Source organism: Hordeum vulgare, chromosome 5H (assembly GCF_904849725.1).
Source record: "Hordeum vulgare subsp. vulgare chromosome 5H, MorexV3_pseudomolecules_assembly, whole genome shotgun sequence".
Classification (NCBI taxonomy): Eukaryota; Viridiplantae; Streptophyta; class Magnoliopsida; order Poales; family Poaceae; genus Hordeum; species Hordeum vulgare.
In genome coordinates this window covers 134,092,762-134,120,113 of record NC_058522.1, presented here as the reverse complement: position 1 = coordinate 134,120,113, position 27,352 = coordinate 134,092,762, and the positions used below count along the sequence as shown (strand labels likewise).

The 27,352-nt window shown below is 47.0% G+C and overlaps 1 protein-coding gene across 1 annotated transcript; it reads left to right on the top strand.

The window, feature by feature from the left end:
- The first annotated feature begins 877 nt into the window (after nucleotides 1-877).
- LOC123398877 (peroxidase 24-like) lies at nucleotides 878-26,243 on the top strand. The gene is made up of 4 exons (XM_045093322.1): nucleotides 878-1,236; nucleotides 1,314-1,505; nucleotides 1,640-1,805; nucleotides 25,619-26,243. Exons 1-4 carry the CDS (start codon nucleotides 1,015-1,017, stop codon nucleotides 26,032-26,034), a joined length of 996 nt encoding a protein of 331 aa, XP_044949257.1. The 5' UTR covers nucleotides 878-1,014; the 3' UTR covers nucleotides 26,035-26,243.
- Nucleotides 26,244-27,352: the final 1,109 nt, after the last annotated feature.

The window sequence follows — 27,352 nt, the reverse complement described above, 5'->3', positions numbered from 1 at the left end:
ACGGATAGCTAACATGTCGGCCGCGATGTTAGATAAAAGGGATAATTGAATTTATGTCCCTAATTAGATCACACTCGGCAGTTTTACCCCTAATTTCTGAAAACACTCGTTCCCGCCCAAACCACTTTCTTCGCTTATGCTTTTGCCCTTTGACTATTTGACCGTCACTTTAAAAACTTCATAAAATGTTCATACTAACTCAGAAAAAATCAAATAAGATATCAAAGTGTTCACAAAAACATCACCTATATATGCATGCCATTTGCATTCTTGATAAAAAATGTTGGAAAGTCACCATTCTTTATTCAAATAAAACTTAAATGGGGTCTTTCCAACATTTTTGTTGTGAATGCGAATGGCATACATATAGGCTATGTTTTTGTAACATTTTAATATCTTATTTGATTTTTTATGAAGTTTTTAAAGTAATGATCAGACGGTCAAAGATTTAGTTATCCGCGTTGGAGTTCCCCTTGCACTTCGGATTTGGTGCATCGCATCGTCAGTTTTGTAGGCTAGCTATTGTTTGTTTTGTACTAGGAGTACTAGCTAGGCAGTAGCCTTGTGTGTATTACGTGTGATGCGCGGTGGATACCGTCCCTGTACTGGCGATGGCCAACTAATTCCGTTGCTCGGAGCACTCGAGCGGGTAAGGTAGGTAGCTAGAGGTTCGCTGTTACCCATAGCTGGAGCGGCACGCGTTTGCACCCAACCAAGGTCCGTCACGCAAAACGTCACCGGTTCGGTAGTCGATGACAAATCGGACGGCTAGCTGAGCTGCGATTTCTACTTGGGACCTCACCGCACCGGCCGAGATGAATGCCGGCGGGCGCACGCTGACGCTGTGGCTGGGCTTTATAAACCTTTAATAAGCGCACACAGGCACAGCCTTGCCACACACCCATGAGCAGCTGAGCTCCCATTATTCTCACCTGCCGATCGCTGTGTCCATCGCTCTCTCGCCACCATCACTCGCGTCATCCTACGTACGCCGGCTTAGCTAGAGCTATCTCGATGACCAGACCAGCGCCGTCGCCGCTGCTCGTGTTGGTCGTGCTGGTCGGCGCGCTGGCCGGCGGACGCGAGGCGGCGCTGCTGAAGGCGCACTTCTACAGGCCCAGCTGCCCGGCGGCGGAGGCGGTGGTGCGCGACATCGTGCTGGCCCGCGTCGCCGCCGACCCCGCCGCGCTGCCGGCGAGGCTGCTCCGCCTCTTCTTCCACGACTGTTTCGTCAGGGTACGTATGTACAGAAAAAGGCGCTCACGCTCTGCGCGCGCATGGCTGACGGACGTCGTGCTGATTCGTGTACGTAGGGGTGCGACGCGTCGCTGCTGATCGACTCGACGGCGGGCAACACCGCGGAGAAGGACGCTGCGCCGAACGGGTCGCTGGGCGGCTTCGACGTCATCGACACCGCCAAGGCCGTGCTGGAGGCCGTCTGCCCCGGCGTCGTCTCCTGCGCCGACATCGTCGCGCTCGCTGCAAGGGACGCCATCTCCTTCCAGGTCGGTCAGTCGTCGATCGTGCTTGCATCACTCAATTACTACTTAATATGCATGCATGTACGGCTAATTAGCTACTCCTAATTATAAATGGAATACGCTTAGAGTTGACGCGCGTGCGCTGCATGCATATGCAGTTCGGTCGTGACCTGTGGGACGTGCAGCTCGGGCGGCGCGACGGCGTGGTATCCAGCGCGTCGGAGGTGCTGTCCGACATACCCTCGCCGTCGGATAACTTCACTGTGCTTGAGGCCAAATTCGCCAGCAAGGGCCTCGACGTCAAGGACCTCGTCATCCTCTCGGGTACATACATATCAAGTCAACATCATTAAGTTTACTCACACACACAAAATAAAAGAAAAAGATAACGCCCACACGTATGGGCGTTTGTAAACCGTCCACACACATGGATCTCCGTCCGTTTAGGGTTGCACTAATCTTTGCAAATTTTATATACCACGTATGATCGGGTCGGTGTGTGGACGTGCATCCTCTTCGCCCGCACGTCCATTGTCTTTCGGATTGCTTTTGCAGTGCCAAGCCTGTGTGGTGGGTCGACGTTTGCGCCCACACGCCACGCAATTTCCCTCAACTACTGCATGGCAACTACATGTGCATAGTTGTTGTTCAATCTGCATGGCAACTATCATGAAAACTGACAGCAACTGTCAGCAAAGTGGAATGGCAACTGCTTTTCATTCCATCTTCTTTGGCTGCTCGTCGGCATGGCAACTACTCTCCCTGCATGGCAACTATCGAATGTGTGATGAGAGCGCGGTGCCAAGCCACGGTCGTGCGGGCGATCGGCCCAGCCAAGTGGGATGGCAACTGCTTTTTCATTTCATCTCCTCTGGCTGCTCGTCTGCATGGCAACTACTTTCCCTTTATGGCAACTACCGAACGTGGAGGACAGCAGCAGTGGCAATCCAGGGCCGTGCGGGCGAATGGCCCAGCCATCGGTCGTGCGGGCTGCAGGTTGAGACGCCCGAACGTGGGCATGTGGGATGCCCTGGGTGGATGCCACAGAGGGTGTGCGGCAGGTACCTTCTACCCGCAGTATGTGCGGCAGATATGGCGACCCAAAAAAATCATTAGGTTTATTTTTGCGTGGAACATCATCAAGTTTAACAAGAGTATATGCGTAGTACGACCTGGACGCCTGGTCGATGACTGTTCATACAGAATCTCCTCATGGATACTACTCCCTCTATTTCTAAATATAAGTTTTTTTTAGAGTTTTCGCTAGGAAAACTACATACGAACGTATATGAACATATTTTAAAGTATAGATACATTCATTTTGCTTCGTATGTAGTCTTTTAATAAAATCTCTAAAGGAATTATATTAAGAAACGGAGGGAGTACTAATTTACAGTATCAGCTGACATACCCCGCAAAATAAAAGAACTGACATGTACATAAGTGTTGCTAATTTCATTTCAAAATGAAAGGCTGTAACAGATTTGTTTTCAATACAATTGGTCGTTAACTAAACTGGAAGAAAACCATGTACTAACGTTACATGCGCCAGCGATGACCAGCGATGACGCCGACGGTGGCCGTCATTGATCTTTTTGAAGGCATTGTTGCTTGTTTTCCCATCCCTCCTGCGCGGATCTAGCCGTTTCGGCCTCTCCGAGGAAAACCTTGATCTATGATGGAACGATGACGGCGCCTTGGTGTCGTATTCCCTCTTGGGGGCTTCGTGTTGGGAGCTTGGCGTCAGTGAGCAGGATCGGTGGATGGCGGTTGGTGGCGGGTGTGGCGTCCAGACTTTTGTGACAACGATGATGGTGGGAGCAATGTTGGCGGTGCGATAATGGTTGCGGTAGTCGGCTCTTCTTCGGCTTGTCCACGGTTTTGCATCGGTCGGTTTGTTGCTATGGAGTCGAAGCCGCAGCGGCGTGGTCCTGCGATATACGATGACTAGCTGCAGGTAGCCTGTTCGGCGATCTTCCGTGACGCCAACCGTGCGTGATTTTGTCCTACAAAGTTCTTCGTGAGAGTCGAAGCTGCGTTGTGCGGCCGATGTGTCGTCGATAAGGATGGGCTTTATCCTGAGTGAGTGGGCATGGACCTTGTTGTACCTTTTTTGTCCACTTTTCCGTAATTAACTGAATATTTTTCTTTTACTTATTTAATAAATGAGGCAATTTTTGCATCTGTTTCGAAAAAAATATTAGACTAAAGAAACATAGTATTCGAGCGACCGACGTGCTTAGTTACGATCCAAGTCACATCTGATGACACTGTTTATGCCAAAAAAAAAAACGACGGTCCATTAGAGAGTGCCCACAGGCCACAGTGCACAGTCGCTACACCGGGGCGACGGCGACCTCCCGCTGATGGGCGCGAGAGAGTGGCCACAGTGCACAGTCGCTACACCGGGGCGACGGCGACTGGCCGGCCGGCCGGTAGCCATTGCCTGGACATGACATGAGTGATGATGCATCGATCGATCGACGGCGGGCACGGGTCCGTTTGTTTGTTGGCGAGTGCGCGCCCGCGTGGTGAGCATGCACGCCGCAATAGACGGTGCACATGCGCGTATGTCGGTGGATGTTAGCCAGAGGCCAGAGCCAAGTGTAGGTAAGTAGCTATCGATCGAAAGGGACGGAGCAACCACCGGGCAAGCATGCATGGGTGCGTGCGTCCATGCATGTGACGACCGAGCCGGTCGATGCATGGCCGAGTCCGCCGGCCATTCATGCTGGCCGCCCGTTGCCGATAAGCTAGTTAGCCGAAAGATACCCAGCCTATGGATAGCCGCTATGCGGCCCTTTCGGGCTAAAGATAAGGCTAGTACTTTTGTACATAGAAAACTGGCAATCACCCGATTTTCTTTTTCCGCAGAAAAGGATGAGATATCATAAAAGTTCATTCAAAATACAAACAATTCAATTATAATAAGACATACATCAAGATTCTGAGACCATGAGACGACCATTATAGCCACCACAATGAACCATCGACGCGCCACTGTCACCGCTTCCCTAAAGGTTAAATATGACTACACAGACAGGTGGTCGGGAGTAGAAAGGACCGAGGCCGACCAGGGGAGGCGTCGGCGTCCAGACCACTGGGGGAGGAGCGGCATCGGAACAACGGTGATGTTGCTTCCTTATGAAACTTTAGCGCTCGCAGGGGATCACGCGTGGCAATGAGCCTTGTGACACATTTTCTTGATGTACGGGTTGTGGAGGATGGCGGTGGCATTTTGGCTATTAACTGTTGCTACAATAGAGTATATTACCGTAAAGGATGTGGTTAGAGGGTTGTTCGGATGCTTTCCGTGGAACGAAACGCGTGGAGCAAGCTTTTAACAGCTCCATGATTTAACACTGCATGCCCCTCCACTCCAACGCGGAGTCGCGGAGCAGAGCAAGTCCAAACGCTTCCTAGGTCTCAGTCGATGAAGTTAACAAAGTCTTAATTAAGTGACGTAAGGTATAAGAAAGAAAAAAAGAAAAACTTAATAGAAACGTTTGCATGGATTTTCGTGCAAGTTGTTACGAATGGCACCGGCTGATGCATAACCAAGTCTAAGTAGATTGAGATTTAGCAAGACTGTCATGTAACGCAAAACATTTTGTTTTAAGGGGCTCTGCAGAATGTGACGTCATAACTGTTGCTAACGTCTGCTGCTTCAATCATATTCTAGAATCTTGAGAGTATGATCGACACGCGTGTGTGCACTTATGCACTTCCAAAAGCCAAAAATCCTAATAACAGGTCAATCATTCATCAATAATTAACAAACAGCTGACTTTCATTTTTTAGGTTTGAGAAATCTAAAAAGAAACAATAAAAATAAACTTGGATGGCAATAATAATACATATGGGTGTCAGGAAATCCGTTTGTTACGGCCAAGTCAAAAGCACACTCGATTTCAGTTTTGCCCTTTCCACTAAAAGGCCAGCACTGAGTTGTAATCCATGCATGCATGTGCCCTGCTCAATCAGGCAGCAAAACTAAGTGGACGGTGTCTCATCAAGGAATTATCACTTGATCTATCATCGACGGAGTATCAATCAAAGGAGGTGAGATGCATGTCATGCATGCGCGTGAATTAATGTAGCTGGTACAGCTACATACCCCAGCTACATGTGATGCACTTGACAGCACTCCTAGTTAGTGCATGCCTTAGTGGTGGTTACCATTAACTACCAACTACCAGCACGCCTAAGTCCTAACCAACACCATCCCAAAGCCAAGTAGCTGTGGTGCAAGAGATTGGATTCTGTTTGGCCATTGATATCCATCACTGGTTAAGTGTTGTGGGCTCTTCATCTACGACATATAGTTCAGTGAAGTGTAGTCCCAACAAGAGTAGACTGTTTGACGTAGTAGTCCCAATTGCCAAATGCCACAAAGTGAGCTGTTTGGACCATATAATAGCCGATTGCACCACCATTCTCAAAAAAAAAAAAAAACCGATTGCACCACCTGAGCAGCATGGGCTAGCTAGCTAAGCTTGCGCAAAATGCTCAACAATGGCCCCATGCAAATACAACTTTAGTCAAGAAAGTCCATTATTGTTCTTCTTACTTGCCTAGAGGAATTTGGTGTTTCTAGCGGTTGGGTATGTAACTGGGAAAGATCAACCGGGTGTTGTTTTCGCGATTGATGCAGTTGTTTCACGTATAAGATCATCTCTAGCAGACCCCGCATATAGCCAACCCGCAAAAGGCATTTATAGTTCGTGGAAAAAAGATTTTGCGGGCCGGCGCGGGTGCGGACAGAGTGAGATCCCGCAAAACGGATCCGTAAAAAAAGATATTCGTAGAAGATGCTTTTTACGGGTTGGTACGGCGGGGTCTACTCGGACGGCACCGCGTCGACCCTGCATTATGTTACTGACCAACCTTTGCCAATGGTACTCAATGAGATCTTTTTGAAGTTGACAGTCGGTGTTTGCATTTTCAATCTCCCTGTAGGTTTGAAGAAAAGCTCTAATCCGGTTAGGGTCTCTAGTTGGTTTGACACGGCTGCCATATTGTCATAGAAAAACTCCAAGTCCATGCCTCTCTCATCTTCGAGAATCATATTGTGAAGAATAATACGTCATGCCATGATGTTTTTCTAGGATCGCTTGTCCCAAAACCGAGCAGGATCACACACAATGGCAAACCTAGATTGCAAAACCCCAAATGCTCTTTTAATGTCTTTTCGGGCTACCTCTTGTGCCCTTGCGAATTCAGACTCTTTCCTACTTTGGGGGTCTTTGATGCTCTTCATAAATGTGCATCAAGAAGGGTATATACCATCTGCAAGATAGTATACTTTTGTGTATTCATGTCAATTGATAGTATAGTTGCAAGCTGAAGCATCACAATTAGCAAGCCTAGCAAGCAAATTAGACCGTTGCAAAACATTGATATCATTTAGAGTATCTGGCTTACCAAAAAAGCAATGCCAAATCCACAAATCATGTGAAGCTACGGCCTCTAGCACAACGGTTGCATCATGAGACTTGCCACAATACATTCCCTGCCGTGCTTTTGGGCAATTTTTCCAAGTCCAATGCATACAATCTATGCTTACTAGCATGCCAAACCAACCTCTTCTTTCGTTAAATGTCATCATTTTTTTTGTGTCTTCCTCGTTCGGTGACCGAAGATATTCAGGACCAAAGACATAGACGACCACTTTGGCAAAACTACACACTCACTCACTTGTACTATCTTCCCCAATGCGAAGGTACTCATCGGTATAGTCAGCCGGTACGCCGTATGAAATTACCCGCATAGTTGCCGAGATTTTTTGATATGCACTAAATCCCTTCAAGCCTACGACATTCCTTCTTTCAGTAAAACATCGACAATTGGCCTCGCAAGCTTAAACAATTTTAACAAAGAGGGATCTGCGCATACGGTACCTTCTCCATAAGAGGTGCGACGAGTATGTTGGATTGGCAGTGAAGTAGTCTTGCATCAGCATCTCGTTCCCGAGATGGCGATTTCGAGGAATGCAAAGACGGCCGACAGTCGATCCTCGCGCCTCTTTCGGTGCTCGTCTTCGTGATCCTTCACGGCAAGGGCCATCTTCAAACTCTGTTCGCGAAATGTGAGAAGCATCGTCTCAACATCCGAGTCATCTGAATCGGATGAATCCTCGAGCAGAAACTTCTCGCACATGCTCAACTCCATCTCCGGTGGTGGCTCTGCCGCCGTGGTGGATTGGCGGATCCGGGGGAGCTGGTGCAGCGGCTCGGCGGAAGAGGGCAGGGGCGCCCCAGCGGCGTGATTCACCCCGCCGATTTGGCGGAATCGCCGCCAGCGGACTGGTAGAACCAATGGCGGCGCGGCGGCAGAAGGGGTTGGGGAAAGGGCGCGGGCTGAAATGTCCGTCCCGCAACCACTTCCCTGGGATACAGGGCACCGTATAGGCGAGGCGGAAACCTGTGTGTTTCGCGGGTCGGGGAGGTGATTTTGCCGCGCCCCTCGAAAAACTTTACTGGTCGAACGAGTTTGCGGGGTCTAGTTAGGCAACATTTTTTGTATAGACCCTTATTTTGGCATTTATTTTCTAGGTTGGGGCATTATACAGGGTCTGCTAGAGATGCTCTAAGAGGTGGATAGAATACATGTTAGACCAACTCTAGCAGACCCCGCAAAACGGCCGACCCGTAAAAATTCCGGCGACTATACGGGTTTGGGCTCTTTTTCCTGCCAGAACAAACACTTCGAACGCGGCCCGACCTGGAATTTTTTTGCGGTGGCCTGTAAACACGACTGCTCGACCGGTATAACTGCGGGTTCGACCACTCGATGCGGGTCAAAACCCTACCCTCCGTCGCCGCGAAAAACCCCCAACCTCACCGCCGACGCCTCCAATCCGCCGCCGCGCGCCTCCATTCCGCCACGAAAAGCCCCCCACCTCACCACCTTTGATGGCCAGCTCCGGTAGCCGTAGAAACGACGACCCTGAGAGGGCTCGTCGTGTCAGATCCGACGCCGCCCATAAGCGCGCTGCCCGCCGGTACACATGGTGGGGCTTGACGCCGCCGTCGTCGCTCCTCCGTCGCGAGACAGAGGAGTATGACCGCGCACGCGGCCACCTCTTCTCCGACAGCAACTCATTCGAGGCGTCGAGCTAGCGCTCGTCCTCCTCCCTCCCACCAGTGAAGAGGGAGCTCGAAGAGCTCCCATCGATGAAGATGGAGCCGAAGTCCGAGGAGGTGCCGCAGCGACGTGCCGGGGCCGTCGTCGGACCGGAGGATTTCCTCCCTCCAGCGGAGGCGGATAGCCTCCTGCCCGTGCTGCTTGCCCGGAGTGCATGAGAGGCGGAAGAGGACCAGCAGCGCCTCCGTAGGGAGGAGGAGATCGACACCGTGCTCTACGAGCAGGGTGTCGCGTCGGCCATCGCCTTCGGCCACAAGGTGGAGGAGTGGCGCCGCGAAGCGACTGTGTAGAACCGCATCTACGTCGAGCTCTCCTCTGACGAGGACGATGAGGACGACGAGGATGACGACTGAATGTAGGATATCTACTATTGCACGAGCTCGACTCCGGTGAGCTCCAGTTTGCGTAGTGCGGTAGGATAGGTAGTAGCTCTGGTGAGCTTCGATGAGCTCCAGTGGGTGATGCCCCCCTCTAGTACTGAACGTAGTGTTGTATGATCATGACCGTTTTCCAAATTTGCCCGCGAATGTTTATTTTTGAAATTATGCGGGTTCTATTCAGCAGCGCAACTTTTCGTCCCGCAAAACCCCACTCCATCGAACTGCAAAACACGTTTGCAAGTCATGATTATACAGGGTCTGCTAGAGTTGCTCTTAGCCTCTGCGTGCACCATAGTCTAGTTCGGAGAAGCGGTTGCATGCATGCCAAAATATTCTCTCTCATGTGAATTTTTGGATGATAGATATCTTTTGAATCAAATATTCGGTTTGATGTATTTATATATTTGAATTCATAGCGAGAAGACCTTCACAATAAGACCAGTCATGGATATACGTCATTAGTTTTAAAATGAGTTTCACAGATTTTATTGTTTCACTTGTATCTGAAACAAGTTTTAATGAAATTGTTAGTTCAAAATTATGAAACAAATCAATCAATGTGTGAAATGTCAAGAACTAATATCACTTTTGCGTATTACTTATTTTTTTTAAGTGGAGGCAAAAGATATGCCTCATCGATTAAATAAAAAGAGAATAGAGTTACATAATGTTACAAAAACACCGTGAAAACGACATGACAATTACTCGCGTAATACAATTTTCCCTAGTTTCTTTGCCCCCGCCGTAACCCAAAGGCCGACCTCATCCACAATATGCTTTAGGAGGCTTGGCGGAGGTTCATTTTTATGGCCTAACAACCTAGCGTTCCTCTCATTCCAAATTGTCTACAATACCAACATAGTTAGAGAAGCCATGGCACATCGATCGGGGTTGCTTGAATTGGTTCACCTATCCCACCACTCCAAAAGAGACTCCGCATGGTGCCAGTCATTTGTGTCCATGTGTACCAAACCATATTTAACAATGATCAAATGCCAAAGCCTAATAGTGAAGCGGCATTTGACGAAGATGTGGATGCCCGTCCCCTGTTCCCGATTGCAGAGGGGGCATAGGCCACAATTTGCCCACCCACGCCGTGCAAGCCAGTATGCGGTACAAATCCGATCTTGCAGGGCAAGCCAGGCTAATAACTTCACTTTTGGGGGAGCCCACACCTTTCACACCATGAAGTCCATGGGGAGAGCGTCAATCCAAGGAACTGCGCCTTGTACGCGGTCGATGCCGAATATGAACCATCCATAGAGTGTTTCCATATAATGTCATCCTCGGAGTGCTCGTCGAGTTGGAAGTCATGAATGAGCATCCAGAGGGTAAAAAAATCGCGGACATGGTGACGTGTGATAATGGTGTCTTTTCTGATCCCGAGCATCCAAGCATTCTCCTTGAGCGCCTCACGCGCCTTCCAGTTCTTTCTCCTCGAGGCCTAGAAAATGAGGGGTGCAATTTCCTTGGGCTTGCGACCAAGCAGCCATGGCGAGCCCCAAAAAGGCGTTTTGGCCCCGTTGCCCACAACGATTGTAGTGGAGGCGTAGAGGAAATTGCGATCCTCCTGAGTGCAAGGGTTTCCCAGACCCATCCATAGTTTGCTCGGCTTCTTCCATTCATACGAGATCCATCTCAGTCTCAAGGCACGAGCAAACTTGTCGGTGTTGAGAACACCTAGGCCTCCATAGCTTGGGGGTCGACATACAATGTCCGAGTTGACTTGGCATTTTGCGTCGGTAGTTTTATCCGAGCCAGACCAAAGAAAAGCCCGCTCGATCTAGTTGAGGTTGTTGAGGGAGCCTTGTGGTACAATGAGGGGTGTGATGGAGTACACAACCTGGGAGGTGATGACAGAATGAACAAGGGCCGTGCACCCAATGGTAGTGATGTTTCCTCCGTCCGAGGTGATCAATTTCCCGGCTGCCTTGTCCTCTAGGTATTGGAAATCAACCCTCTTGAGCTGCCGCACTGAGAGCGGATGGCCCAGATATCTGATTGGGAAGGACGTCCTTGAAGTCGAAATACTATGGAGGATGCGCTCCAGATCTAGATTGGCACATCGAATGGGTACCACTGAACTTATATGGAAGTTGGTGCATAGGCCCGTCACGTCACCAAAGCCTTTCAAGATCGCAGCTAAATTGTCGATATCACTCTTAATTGGTGCCATGAAAACAGCCACATCATCAGCGTAGAGGGAGGTTCTCACCATGGCCCCTCGTCCTCGGTTCTTGTGTATGATGTCCTTGCGCGTTGCGAGGTCAAGAATCTTGTGAAGAGGGTCTATTGCGAGGACAAACAACAGCGGCGAAACTGGGTCCTCCTAGTGAAAGACACGTCCATGCGTGATCGGCGGACCCGACAGGCTGTTGAGGAGGACCCACGAGGACGAGGAGGAGAGTATTGATGTAGTCCAATTCTGGAATTTATCCGGAAACCCCATGCGCTCCAAAAGGTCCAGAACGTACTCCCATCTGACAGAGTCAAACACCTTTCTAATGTCGAGCTTGAACAATAGGGCCGGTGTCTTGCACTTGTCTAGCCGGTGCGCAAAGCTACGAACATACATGAAATTACCATGAACGCTCCTTCTGTTTATGAACGCACTCTGCACATTGGAGACCAGGTCGTTCATGTGTGCTGTAAGACGAAGGGATATGATCTTGGCAATGATTTTGGCGATGGCGTGAATGAGACTAATAGGCCTGTAATCGGAAACGCCCTCTGCGTCCTCCTTCTTCGGCAAAAGGACCACATTTGCCGAGTTGAGCCATTGCAAGTTGGCCGTATGCAGGGAGTCAAAGCATTGAATGACCCTCATGATGTCTACGTTGATGAACTCCCAACATTTCTTGAAGAAAATACCAGTGAAGCCGTCCGGGCGTGGAGCCTTATCACTAGGAATTTCTTTAATTGCCGCCCAGACCTCCTCTTCGTTAATTGCAGCGCCAAGGTCATGTAGTTCATGTGATTGGATGCCAATCTCATCCCAATTAAAGTCGAGGTTGCTCATCTCTCCCCGTCCCATGACCTTAGAGAAGTGTTCATGGATGATCTTTGCCTTGTGAATGTGCTCAGTCACCCATCCTTGAGCGTGTTTGATTCTGTGGATATATTTTTCCCTTCTTCTAGCTTTGATGCGGCAGTGGGAGAATTTAGTGTTTACATCCCCTTCTTTTAGATTGGCCATCCTTGCACAATGACTCTTCCTTGATCTCTGAAGAGCTGCCAGGCTAACCACTCTTCGCTTTAGCGTAGCCCGGAGGTCGAACTCCTCGGTGGAGAGAGGCCGGTCCTCGTGAGCAATGTCTAAGCAAAGAATCACCAAGAGGGTCCATGCAGATGGACATTGGCCTTCGAGAATATTTTTCTCCTCCACTCATATAGAGGTGAAGTGTGATTTTTTTGAGCTTATAATGTAGGACTTGGTAGGGCTCTGAGTGAGGCACATGTTCGCTCGAGGCCTTTTGGACCACCTCAAAGAACCGAGGCATGGATATCCACATGTTCACAAATTTAAAGGAGCATGGTCGTTTCGGCCCTTAGTCATTGGCGAGCAGGCTGAAATCATGGAAATTTGTTTCTTGGAAGATTTCAAATCAATTTTACATATTTGAAGTTGAGTGAAATCAGTTTCTCGAAATTAGTGATTCTTTTTTTGATATAAACGAAATTCATTCTTGTAATTAGTGAAATCTATTTACTGAAAAGATGATATTTCTTAAAGAGTGAAATCTGTTTTTAAAATGAGTCAAATTTGTTTTTTGAAATGAAAGGAATTAGTTTTCTCAGTTAAGTTAAATTTGCCTTTTAGCTTAGTGGAAATATTATTTAATGTGTGAATCAGTTTGGAAACGAGTGAAACTAAATTTTAAAAATGAGTAAATACGTTTTTTAAATGAGTGAAATCTGATTTTTTTCCCTCGTGTCAAAAACTAATTTCAGGTATTCCAAATTATTTCACTTATTTTAAAATTTTGATTTCAGTTATTTTAAAACTAATTTTAGGTATTCCAAATTATTTCACTTATTTTATAATTTTGATTTAAGTTATTCCAAAAACTATGATTTGACTTATTTTTAGAAAATCCACCCATTTCAATGGCCGAATTCACTTATTTCAAAACACTGATTTCAGTCAATTCAGAAAAACAATTTCAGTCGGTCTAAAAAACATCTTTCACTCATTTCAAAAACTGATTTCATTCACTTAAAAAGAAGGTTTTGCTCATCCAGTGAAAATGATTCAACACATTTCACTCATTTTTTTAAAGATCACTCATTTGAGAGAAAAAAAAAACCGGATTTCATTCATATAAAAATACATATTTCACTCATTTAAATAAATTAATTTTCACAACTATCAACACCACACACATTGTTAAGAACCTCTTTCTTCGGCTAGAGCCAAACCACGACAATTCGATGAACCAACTGTACTGCACACTCTTTTTTAGGAAAAGAATACACCAATAAGACTATATAGAACACTCCTGACAAAAAAAAAATTGTAATCACCTAAAAAGTATATGTACTGGAATATAATAAAATTGTACTTGAAAGTGTCGTAGTAAAATGCAAACAAATAAAAATAAACAGTTTTTTTTACAAACTCTGTGGAATGTTTCACCTTGAATCAAAAGTTTTATTATGGAATGACATTCATGAAAGTCTAGACACACACAAAGAAAAAGTGCTCCAAAATGCTTTCGAAAAGCATTTTTAGAGCATCGATTTTGTTTTTCTTTTTGTGTGGAGAGAAGTAGGAATGCTTTTGTCATGAAACTTTCCACACGGCTGAAACCATCAACAATGTTTGTCGCAACAACATTTTTCTTCTTCAGAATTTTAGATTTTGTTTGCATTTAAGGGGAAACTTCTTTTTGTTGGCTTGTCGTCACAGGATCGATCACATTAAAATATCACGAACACACGCGATAAACACTTTTAGCCAAGGGTGCGTCTGGCATCCTCTAATTCATCTCTTTATTTTTCCTTTTCTCAAGTTATAGTTTTCTCCCTTACAACTCGATACAATAAACTCACGCAATACCTATTCATATATATATGCACGGCGGGAACCAAAACCTTAAACCGACTTGTGCTTGTTTTGCACTTCAAACCCAACACGTCTAGTACTTTTGACCTAACATATACTCAGCAACATTGCTTTCCTAATCTAATTATCCGGCAATGCTGATCACATCTTATGAAACTTAGCTCAACTTTCCTAAGCTGATTACCGCTGGCTACTACTAACTCCAACCTGACACGGAGTAGACTAAGCATAGTACTACTCAAACTCTTACACGTGAATATGTACTCCTAATACATGGAAACCAACTTAACCGCAAGGAATATTTGGATTATTCCAACATTCACCGCAATATTTGGATTATTCCAACATTCACCGCCTAATCCAAACATCCGATTCTTTACGTGACAAGACACGCAAACAACCACCTCATCTTTTCATGCCATGACCACCACTTCATCAAAACTGAAACCAACGATTATTCGGACTACCAGCCACGCTGTCATATCTTAACGTGGTACATGCAGACTAAACGCATAGCCTCATGCAGGAACTTGACTTAACTGGCCCGCATATCCATTTTCACGTTGGTCTTCATCTTCTCGTTGCGACACGGAGATAGCCCGCCATCTTGTCTCCGTGCACGTCTTCACCCCTTGGAGATACATCTTCATTGGAGCACCTCAACCATGACGTCTCATGTCTTCGCGCCTTGAACATGCATCTCATCGGAGTCCCTCGACCATGACAAACGTCTCGTAGACCAGCACTTGGACCCAACTCCACACCTTATTATTGTTGTCGGTGACGCATCTTACCAAACAACACTTCGCGTCCGGCGGCAACACAACTCGTCATGTACAAGCAACACATCTTTCCGTACATGAACTCGCCAGAACTTGTTACCTTTGCCCAAGATCGAGCGCACGATCTCAAGGCAACCCGACTGGTCCAGCGGCAACACAACTCGCCGTATACACGTAGCACAACTTCCGTATACGAACTCGCTGGAACTCCTTGATCAAAGACAGAAACACAGGGCACAACTTCTTTTTTCCATCCTATCAAGCTCTTAATTCTCCTCCGCCAGTGACGCATCTCAACTATAGCAGAAGACTCACAAACCTAAGCTCTTGGACGCACCTTACAAGAACTCACGTGCACACCTTGACAACGGTACACAACTTTACCGTCTCCTCCTTGCACTCCCCAACGATGATCTCGATGAGATTCCCAGTGCAACAACTTCAGCACCTCCGCAACCATCAAGGATCACCATCGCCTTGCCGACGACAGCATGTCGCCCTACTCCATGTCATTCCGCCGAACGACAATCGCCTGCCGCCTCGCTTTCGACAAAACCCTCACCGCCTTATCGTCGTCGCTTCGTCAAACGACTATGTCGCTACACCAGCGACTGCATCGCGCGCCCCGAGGCGCTAGTCGGGTCGCCACCCCGGGACAAGCGAACTTCAAATCGACCTTGCTCTAGAAATCAATTGTTGGCTTTTCGCCACAGGATCGATCACATCAAAATATCACGAACACACGCGATATACACTTTTAGCCAAGGGTGTGTCTCGCATCCTCTAATTCATCTCTTTATTTCTTCTTTTCTTAAGTTATAGCTTTCTCCCTTACAACTCGATACAATAAACTCACGCAATACCTATGCATATATATATGCACGGCGGGAACCAAAACCTTAAACCGACTTGTGCTTGTTTTGCACTTCAAACCCAACACGTCTAGTACTTTTGACCTAACATATACTCAGCAACATTGCTTTCCTAATCTAATTATCCGGCAACGTTGATCACATCTTATAAAACTTAGCTCAACTTTCTTAAGCTGATTACCGCTGGCTACTACTAACTCCAACGTGACACGGAGTAGACTAAGCATAGTACTACTCAAACTCTTACACGTGAATATGTACTTCTAGTACATGAAAACCAACTTAACCGCAAGGAATGTTTGGATTATTCCAACACTTTTGTGAAGATATGTTCATGGAGAAACTGTTGAGTAAATAGGCAATTTTCCGAGTATATTAATCCACCAGATAATAACTAGCATGGCATTGACTAGACTAATGATATACTGATCTTGAGCTAACCTAGCACATACTACGCATAAAGTGGGTACATCTATGCAGACAAGTTGTACTGCTAGGATAAATACGAACATGAGGATAAACGAGTCATACCCTCCAATCGGCCAGTTGGCCGTAGCAGCAGCGGCGGCGGCGGCAGTATCCTCTGCCGCCTTCTTCTCGGCTTCGGCCTTCTCGCGGAGACGGTCAGCTTCGCTTGGTGAAGACATGGCGATGAGGAGGGCGACGTGGACGTAGACGAAGCAGATGGACGGAGGCGAGCAGTCGCGTGATCGCTCCCCAAAAACCTAATCGCCCCTCTCCCGTACAGGAACCGGAGAGGCGAGGTTTCGGAGGCCTGCTCTCCCGTCGACCGTGTACGCGGTAAACGGGACGGAGTCGCCAGCGGCAGCAGCAGTTCAAGGAACGAACGCGTGAGGCAGATGTGATCTGATTCTCGTGGCGGCTAGGGTAGGCGATCGCGTGCTTATAAAGGCGACTGGGTGGAGAGACGTGGGCCAAGCCCACGTCCGAGTCGGTAACAGCCACGATCGGCTCGGCTCATTCCCGCAACCCGCGGCGCATCGTGACGAGGCGTGGCGTGGCGAGGCGGGCGGCGGAGGCGGAGTGCGCGAGGGCACCTTCTCTTCTCACTCTCCAATAGCATGTGGAAGAGAGACCCTTATAAAGGGGTCCAAATTCTCCTCCACTAGCGGGGTGGGACTAAACTCCCACCACCTTGTCATGCCACCACCTACATGGGCCCTTGGAGATTTTTCTGAAATTCTCTAATGGGCCTAAAGCCCACCTCCAAATTTCAACAATCCCCCACCAGATCTCAAGGGCGCATCGTGTTCCCTCGTTCCAATCACTGTTTTAATATACCAGCATTTCAGTGAAGACCTATTAAGGTTGAGCTTCACCTAGAACAAGTAGCTACACCCCTTTACAACTGAACAATGGACTATGCCTTGAATTGTCAGTTTGGCGTAAAGGAGCTTCACCACAAGTCTTACTAGTACTAGACTGCCGAAGGTGACCCCTCGGGTGGAGCATATTAGTCACACTCCTGGCCTATTCATGAGTTTACTAGAGATCACCCAAACCTCATAGACTGTGACCAACAGTCAAGCTCATATAGGTGTTTTCCTCCAAAGATCGCTCTGTAGGATAGCATCTTGCTTACATATAAGCTTTAGAACACATTAAGACAGTAGTCATCCTACCATACAGTATCCGAGAGTATTGCATCTCCAACGGAGTGGGTTAGTAAAGTTACTCTCCTCAGTTCACCATTGGCTTGTTTTCCCAGGTCCTACTTCACGGGATCTCCGATCATATAGGTTGGGTTACTACCATGGCAACTCATGTGGATCTCATACCCATCTCCCTCGATGCACTATCTATCACAACACGTGATAGCCCTTTAGTAAAGGGATTTGCCAGATTCTTAGCCGTTTGGATATAATCCAACGCTATCACTCCGGAGTTTCTCAAACGTCTGACAGACTTCAATCTCATTCTTATATGTTTGTTGGACTTCATATTGTCCTTTGAACTCTTCACTTTAACAATAACCGTCTGATTATCGCAGTTCATAAGGATAGCCGGAACCGGCTTCTCAACCACATGTAAGTCCATCAAAAGATCTCGAAGAAATTCTCCTTCGGCACCAGATGTGTCTAATGTTGTTAATTCTGCTTCCATTGTCGATCTCGTTAAGATCGTTTGCTTGCAAGACTTCCAGGAAACAGCACCACCCCCAAGAGTAAACATATACCCAGTGGTAGCCTTCATCTCATCAGCATCAGAGATCCAATTTGCATCACTATACCCTTCAAGTACGAATTGGAATCCCGTATAGTGAAGCCCGTGATTGACAGTACCTTTCAAGTAGCGCATAATTCTTTCAACAGCGCGCCAATGAACATCACCCGGGTTTGCAACAAACCGGCTAAGTTTGCTCACAGCAAACGCGATGTCAGGCCTCGTTGCGCTAGCTAGGTACATAAGTGAACCGATAATTTGAGAGAATCTCAATTGATCTATAGCTGTTCCTTTAAACTTTCTAATAAGCACACTAGGATCATATGGTGTTTGAGAAATTTTGCAGTCTGAATATCCAAAGCGACTCAAAATCTTCTCAACATAGTGGGATTGCAGAAGTGTAATCCCACCCTCATCATCTCTCAACAGCTTGATGTTCAAGATAACATCAGCCACTCCAAGGTCCTTCATCTCAAAGTTTTGAGACAGAAAAGACTTAACCTCCTCAATTACTTTGAGGTTGGTTCCAAATATCAGTATGTCATCAATATACAAGCACAATATAACTCCTTCGCCCCCACCATGGCGATAGTATACACATTTGTCAGCTTCATTAACAACGAAGCCAACAGATGTCAGAGTTGTATTAAACTTCTCATGCCATTGCTTAGGTGCTTGTCTCAGACCATATAAAGATTTCAGCAACTTACACACCTTTCCTTCCTGACCTTCTATCACAAAGCCATCTGGCTGTTGCATATAGATTTCCTCATTTAACTCTCCATTCAGGAAAGCCGTCTTAACGTCCATTTGATGAACGAGAAGACCATGAGAGGCCGCCAATGAGAGTAGTACTCGAATGGTGGTCAGTCTAGCCACAAGTGAATAAGTATCGAAGAAATCTTCTTCCTCTTTCTGGGCATAGCCCTTGGCCACAAGCCTAGCCTTTTACTTTTCAATCGTACCATCGGGCCTAAGCTTCTTTTTGAACACCCACTTGCATCCCAATGGTTTGCAACCATAGGGACGATCAGTGATTTCCCATGTCCCGTTAGCCATGATGGAATCCATCTCGCTACGGACCGCAGCTTTCCAGTAATCAGCATCTGGAGAAGCATACGCTTCTGAAATAGAAGTGGGATTATCATCCACGAGGTATACGAAGAAATCATCACCAAAGGTCTTTGCAGTCCTTTGTCTCTTGCCCCTACCACGGGCTTCCTCGTGATCCTCCTTAGGATTTTCATCATGTGTTTGTTCATAGTATTCCATAGGAATGGCAGGCTTAGGAGTTATCTCAGATTCCTGTCTAGAAGTGCTTTGCATATCTCTCATGGGAAATATATCCTCAAAGAATGTAGCATCCCTCGACTCCATTATTGTACCAACCTTCACGTCAGGTACCTCAGATTTCACTACTAGAAATCTATAGCCTACGCTATTCTTAGCGTATCCCAAATTAACGCAATCCACAGTCTTTGGTCCAAGCTTACGCTTCTTGGGGATCGATACATTGACTTTCGCCAAGCAGCCCCAAGTACGTAAGTACGAGAGCGTCGTCCTTCTCTTCGACCACTCCTCGTAGGGAGTGACCTCATGATCTTTTGTAGGAACTTTATTCAGGACATGACACGCGGTCAATATAGCCTCCCCCCACCATGCCTTGGATAAACCCAATGATCTAACATGGTGTTAACCAAATCAGTTAGAGTACGGTTTTTCCGCTCGGCAACCCCGTTTGACTGGGGTGAATAGGGAGGCGTCCTCTCATGAATAATGCCGTGTTCCGCACAAAATGAATCAAATTCGTTTGAGAAGTACTCTCCACCACGATCAGACCGGACTCGTTTAATTTTCTTTTCAAGTTGATTCTCAACTTCTGCCTTATAGATTTTAAAGTAGTGTAGAGCCTCATCTTTAGTATTTAACAGATACACATAGCAAAATCTAGTGGAATCATCTATCAATGTCATGAAGTATTTCTTTCCACCCTTAGTCAACACACCATTCATCTCACAAAGATCAGAATGTATGAGTTCTAATGGTGCCAAGTGTCTCTCCTCTGCAGCCTTGTGAGGCTTGCGAGGTTGCTTTGCTTGCACACACGAATGGCACTTAGAACCTTTGGCTAAAGTGAAAGTTGGGATTAAATTCAGTTTTTCTAGCCGCGACATAACACCGAAACTTATGTGACAAAGACGTGAATGCCAAACTTCAGATTCATTAACACTTGAATGAATATTGTTCACGACTTTATTACAAAAATCTGCTAGAGAAAGGCGGAACAGACCTCCGCATTCATAACCTTTTTCAACGAAAAGTCCATATTTCGTAACTACTACTTTATTAGACTCGAATACCAACTTAAACCCTTCTCTACACAGAAGGGAGCCACTAACGAGATTCTTCTTGATGGCGGGGACATGCTGCACGTTCTTCAGCTGCACGATCCTTCCCGAAGTAAACTTCAGATCGACCGTGCCAACACCAAGAACAGAAGCACTCGCGCCATTCCCCACCAATACGGACCCGCGACCGGTGGCCTGATAAGAAGAGAACAATGATAAGTCAGCACACACATGAATATTTGCACCCGTGTCCACCCACCAATCGGTGGACCGACAAACTGTAAATACAGTAAGTAAATTACCGTACCCAGATGCACCACTTTCATTGTTGCCCACGATCATATTGGCAGACTTGGAGTCCTGTGCCGGCTTCTTGTACTTGTTTGGGCATTTGTTCGCCCAATGTTCCTCTGAACCACAAGTATAGCAGCCATCTCCCTTCTTATTCTTCTTGAAGGGCTTCTTTCCCTTCTTCTTGAAGTCGGTATTCTGTTGGACAGAATTCTTTCCCTTGGGCTTGTGAGAATTGAAGTTCCTCTGATGTACCATATTGCCAGCAGAAGAGCTTTCCACCGCTTTTCCATTGGAGTCCTTTGCTCTCGAGTTCTGCTCAACACTCAGATGGCCGATGATGTCCTCTACTCAAAACTCACGCCTCTGATGTTTCAGAGTAGTAGCAAAGTTCCTCTAGGAATTAGGGAGCTTAGCAATTATACAGCCCGCGACAAACTTGCCCGACAAATTGCACTTAAGAACCTCAAGTTCCTTAGCTATGCATATTATCCCATGAGCTTGTTCCAATACAGAACGGTTGTCAACCATCTTGTAATCGTGGAACTGCTCCATAACATACATCTCACTCCCAGCATAGGTGGCCCCGAATTTAGATTCGAGCGCCTCCCACAAGTCCTTGGCAACATGCATATGTAAATATGCATCAACCAGCTTATCTCCGATCACGCTAATGACTGCTCCAAGGAATAGGACGGTGGCCTCCTTAAACATCTTCTCCTGTTCAGGAGTGATAGTTTCCGTAGGAGTGACACTGGCTACCCAGAACACGTTCATAGCCGTGAGCCATAAGGTGGTTCTCGTTTGCCAACGCTTGAAAAAAGTACCGGTAAACTTATCCGGTTTCAGTGCAGCAGCAAAACCATTACTCGAAAAATTCCTACAGATATTAGGATTTTGGATTGTTGAGTAAATAGGCAATTTTCCGAGTATATTAATCCACGAGATAATAACTAGCATGGCATTGACTAGACTAATGATATACTGATCTTGAGCTAACCTAGCACATACTACGCATAAAGTGGGTACATCTATGCACACAAGTAGTACTGCTAGGATAAATACGAACATGAGGATAAACGAGTCATACCCTCCAATCGGCCAGTTGGCTGTAGCAGTAGCGGCGGCGGCGGCAGTATCCTCTGCCGCCTTCTTCTCGGCTTCGGCCTTCTCGCGGAGACGGTCAGCTTCGCTTGGTGAAGACATGGCGATGACGAGGGCGACGCGGACGTAGACGAAGCAGACGGACAGAGGCGAGCAGTCGCGTGATCGCTCCCCAAAAACCTAATCGCCCCTCTCCCGTACAGGAATCGGAGAGGCGAGGTTTCGGAGGCCTGCTCTCCCGTCGACCGTGTATGCGGTAAACGGGACGGAGTCGCCGGCGGCAGCAGTAGTTCAAGGAACGAACGCGTGAGGCAGATGTGATCTGATTCTCGTGACGGCTAGGGTAGGCGATCGCGTGCTTATAAACTGGGTGGAGAGACATGGGCCAAGCCCACGTCCGAGTCGGTAACAGCCACGATCCGACGTCTCGGATCGTGCCTTGTCTGTTACGTATTCTCCGTTCCTGACCGGCAAAAATAAGCGCGTAGGTATGAGCTCGGCTCGGCTCATTCCCGAGGCGCGGCGCGTCGTGACGAGGCGTGGCGTGGCGAGGCGGGCGGCGGAGGAGGAGTGCGCGAGGGCACCTTCTCTTCTCACTCTCCAATAGCATGTGGAAGAGAGACCCTTATAAAGGGGTCCAAACTCTCCTCCACTAGCGGGGTGGGACTAAACTCCCACCACCTTGTCATGCCACCACCTACATGGGCCCTTGGAGATTTTTCTGAAATTCTCTAATGGGCCTAAAGCCCACCTCCAAATTTCAACAATCCCCCACCAGATTTCAAGGGCGCATCGTGTTCCCTCGTTCCAATCACTGTTTTAATATACCAGCATTTCAGTGAAGACCTATTAAGGTTGAGCTTCACCTAGAATAAGTAGCTACACCCCTTTACAACTGAACAATGGACTATGCCTTGAATTGTCAGTTTGGCGTAAAGGAGCTTCACCACAAGTCTTACTAGTACTAGACTGCCGAAGGTGACCCCTCGGGTGGAGCATATTAGTCACACTCCTGGCCTATTCATGAGTTTACTAGAGATCACCCAAACCTCATAGACTGTGACCAGCAGTCAAGCTCATATAGGTGTGTTCCTCCAAAGATCGCTCTGTAGGACAACATCTTGCTTACATATAAGCTTTAGAACACATTAAGACAGTAGTCATCCTACCATACAGTATCCGAGAGTATTGCATCTCCAACGGAGTGGGTTAGTAAAGTTACTCTCCTCAGTTCACCACTGGCTTGTTTTCCTAGGTCCTACTTCACGGGATCTCCGATCATATAGGTTGGGTTACTACCATGGCAACTCATGTGGGTCTCATACCCATCTCCCTCGATGCACTATCTATCACAACACGTGATAGCCCTTTAGTAAAGGGATCTGCCAGATTCTTAGCCGTTTGGATATAATCCAACGCTATCACTCCGGAGTTTCTCAAACGTTTGACAGACTTCAATCTCATTCTTATATGTTTGTTGGACTTCATATTGTCCTTTGAACTCTTCACTTTAACAATAACCGTCTGATTATCGCAGTTCATAAGGATAGCCGGAACCGGCTTCTCAACCACAGGTAAGTCCATCAAAAGATCTCGAAGAAATTCTGCTTCGGCACCAGATGTGTCTAATGCAGTTAATTCTGTTAATTCTGTTTCCATTGTCGATCTCGTTTGCTTGCAAGACTTCCAGGAAACAGCACCACCCCCAAGAGTAAACATATACCCAGTGGTAGCCTTCATGTCATCAGCATCAGAGATCCAATTTGCATCACTATATCCTTCAAGTACGGATGGGAATCCCGTATAGTGAAGCCCGTGATTGACAGTACCTTTCAAGTAGCGCATAATTCTTTCAACAGCGCGCCAATGAACATCACCCGGGTTTGCAACAAACCGGCTAAGTTTGCTCACAACAAACGTGATGTGAGGCCTCGTTGCCCTAGCTAGGTACATAAGTGAACTGATAATTTGAGAGAATCTCAATTGATCTATAGCTGTGCCTTTAAACTTTCTAATAAGCACACTAGGATCATATGGTGTTTGAGAAATTTTGCAGTCTGAATATCCAAAGCGACTCAAAATCTTCTCAACATAGTGGGATTGCAGAAGTGTAATCCCACCCTCATCATCTCTCAACAGCTTGATGTTCAAGATAACATCAGCCACTCCAAGGTCCTTCATCTCAAAGTTTTGAGACAGAAAAGACTTAACCTCCTCAATCACTTTGAGGTTGGTTCCAAATATCAGTATGTCATCAACATACAAGCACAATATAACTCCTTCGCCCCCACCATGGCGATAGTATACACATTTGTCAGCTTCATTAACAACGAAGCCAACAGATGTCAGAGTTGTATTAAACTTCTCATGCCATTGCTTAGGTGCTTGTCTCAGACCATATAAAGATTTCAGCAACTTACACACCTTTCCTTCCTGACCTTCTATCACAAAGCCATCTGGCTGTTGCATATAGATTTCCTCATTTAACTCTCCATTCAGGAAAGCCGTCTTAACGTCCATTTGATGAACGAGAAGACCATGAGAGGCCGCCAATGAGAGTAGTACTCGAATGATGGTCAGTCTAGCCACAGGTGAATAAGTATCAAAGAAATCTTCTTCCTCTTTCTGGGCATAGCCCTTGGCCACAAGCCTAGCATTGTACTTTTCAATCGTACCATCGGGCCTAAGCTTCTTTTTGATATGAGCGCCTCCCACAAGTCCTTGGCAACATGCATATGTAAATATGCATCAACCAGCTTATCTCCGATCACGCTAATGACTGCTCCAAGGAATAGGACGGTGGCCTCCTTAAACATCTTCTCCTGTTCAGGAGTGATAGTTTCCGTAGGAGTGACACCGGCTACCCAGAACACGTTCATAGCCGTGAGCCATAAGGTGGTTCTCGGTTGCCAACGCTTGAAAAAAGTACCGGTAAACTTATCCGGTTTCAGTGCAGCAGCAAAACCATTACTCAAAAAATTCCTACAGATATTAGGTTTTTGGATTGTTGAGTAAATAGGCAATTTTCCGAGTATATTAATCCACGAGATAATAACTAGCATGGCATTGACTAGACTAATGATATACTGATCTTGAGCTAACCTAGCACATACTACGCATAAAGTGGGTACATCTATGCAGACAAGTAGTACTGCTAGGATAAATACGAACATGAGGATAAACGAGTCATACCCTCCAATCGGCCAGTTGGCCGTAGCAGCAGCGTCGGCGGCGGCAGTATCCTCTGCCGCCTTCTTCTCGGCTTCGGCCTTCTTGCGGAGACGGTCAGCTTCGTTTGGTGAAGACATGGCGATGACGAGGGCGACGCGGACGTAGACGAAGCAGACGGACGGAGGCGAGCAGTCGCGTGATCGCTCCCCAAAAACCTAATCGCCCCTCTCCCGTACAGGAACCGGAGAGGCGAGGTTTCGAAGGCCTGCTCTCCCGTCGACCGTGTACGCGGTAAACGGGACGGAGTCGCCGGCGGCAGCAGCCGTTCAAGGAACGAACGCGTGAGGCAGATGTGATCTGATTCTCGTGATGGCTAAGACGTGGGCCAAGCCCACGTCCGAGTCGGTAACAACCACGATTCGACGTCTCGGATCGTGCCTTGTCCGTTATGTATTCTCTGTTCCTGACCGGCAAAAATAAGCGCCTAGGTATGAGCTCGGCTCATTCCCGCAACCCGCGTTGAGGCAGGCGGCGGAGGAGTGCGCGAGGGCACCTTCTCTTCTCACTCTCCAATAACATGTGAAAGACAGACCCTTATAAAGGGGTCCAAACTCTCCTACACTAACGGGGTGGGACTAAACTCCCACCACCTTGTCATACCACCACCTACATGGGCCCTTAAAGATTTTTCTGAGATTCTCTAATGAGCCTAAAGCCCACCTCCAAATTTCAACAGAAACTGCGCGTCTAATTTTAGAGGGAAAATTCTTTAACTCTTATATGTTGCCGTGCAGGCGCGCACACCATCGGTGTCGGCCACTGCAACCTCTTCGGCAGCCGCCTCTTCAGCTCCACCACCTCCGGTGTCGCCCCCGCGACCGACCCGACCCTCAACGCCGCCTACGCCTCTCAGCTGCGCGCCGCGTGTGGGTCGCCCTCCAACAACGTCACCGCCGTGCCTATGGATCCCGGCAGCCCCGCCCGGTTCGACTCCCACTACTACGTCAACCTCAAGCTCGGCCGTGGCCTGTTCCGCTCCGACGCCCAACTGCTCGCCGACCGCCGCTCCGCCAGCATGATCCACGCGCTGACCAAGGAAGGCTACTTCCTGCAGGAGTTCAAGAACGCTGTGCGCAAGATGGGCCGCGTCGGCGTGCTCACTGGCGGGCAGGGAGAGATCAGGAGAAACTGCAGGGCCGTCAACTCATAAACTGATTGATTGGTACATACGTACATGACTACATATACACTGTGATGTTTTGGTGGTAATTAGTTATGATAGGTTTGTTTGTGTTTATATTCTTGGTGTTCACATGAGGGGAGCCGTAATGAATAATCAGCCCGGCTATTGTCGAACACGAACGCTATGGATTATTGGGTTGCATAATTTATTTATTTTTGGGGTTTCAAGTTGCATAATTTGTGGATGAGTTGAAAAGAGAAATGATATTTTCCTTGGGTGGTGACGTATTTCAAGTAAATAAAAGTATCATTTTCTCGCATTGATTTTTCTTTTCAGTTCTTATTATTTAATGAACCTTCCGGCCGTTCACAAAGGATGGAATTTTTTCGAGAAAAACTTCCAACTTATTCACTAACATTATAAATAACATCAAAAATATATATTCAGGCCACGGTGTGACGACTAGAAGCAATGAGCGAGTCCAAGATGCACTATTGTCATCATCCCTTCCTCACCGAAGTTGGACGAACCTTGTTGTAGTAAACAGTCAAAAAGTCATCATGCTAAGGCCTCGCAGGACCAGCGCACGAAACAACAAACGTCTCCATTGAAAAGAAGCGTAGATTCGAAAGATGCAACATGTAAACACACGAACACAAACGGATGAATACCAGATCCAAGCCGATCCAACAAAAACAACCACCTACAGAATCCCGCGACATCCGATGAAGACACAATTCTACACATCCTCCAACAATGTTAGACACACCGTCGGGACGAGAGCTAGGCTAGGGGAACTTTTTTCTATCTTCAGTGAGCCTATCGTCTAGTCTTCCATAGCAGGACACAAATCCTAACTAAACTCAGAAAAACACTTACAAACGAATATCTCCTGCGGGCAAGGGCCGCAATCCATTGCGCCTCTCTAAAGACATGGGAGTGGCTGCGCTGGCGGGAGGCAAGGAACCCTAGCGCCTGGTTATGGCATGCAAGACACACATGGTAGTTTAGCACCTTTTGTGTAAGTATCCCAAATAGTTATCGTCTCGAAGAAGAGCAAAGAAGATTATTTATGAGTAACATTTACGTCACACACGAGTTATAACAACTCTTATGTGAAATAACTGTTTGTGATTCTACAGAAGCTATTAGTGTTTCTTGAGTGAAATAAAACAAGTAGTAAATACTTTGGGATTGTTGCAACGAGAATAATAATGACTTGGAAGTAAAGAACATAAATGAAAAGACAGAAGTTTGAAGTGTTTTCCTGTTATAGAGAGTTTAGACACAGAGAAACTTCAAGTGTGCCACTTCAATGGTAATTCCAGTTACCTTGTATCATGAG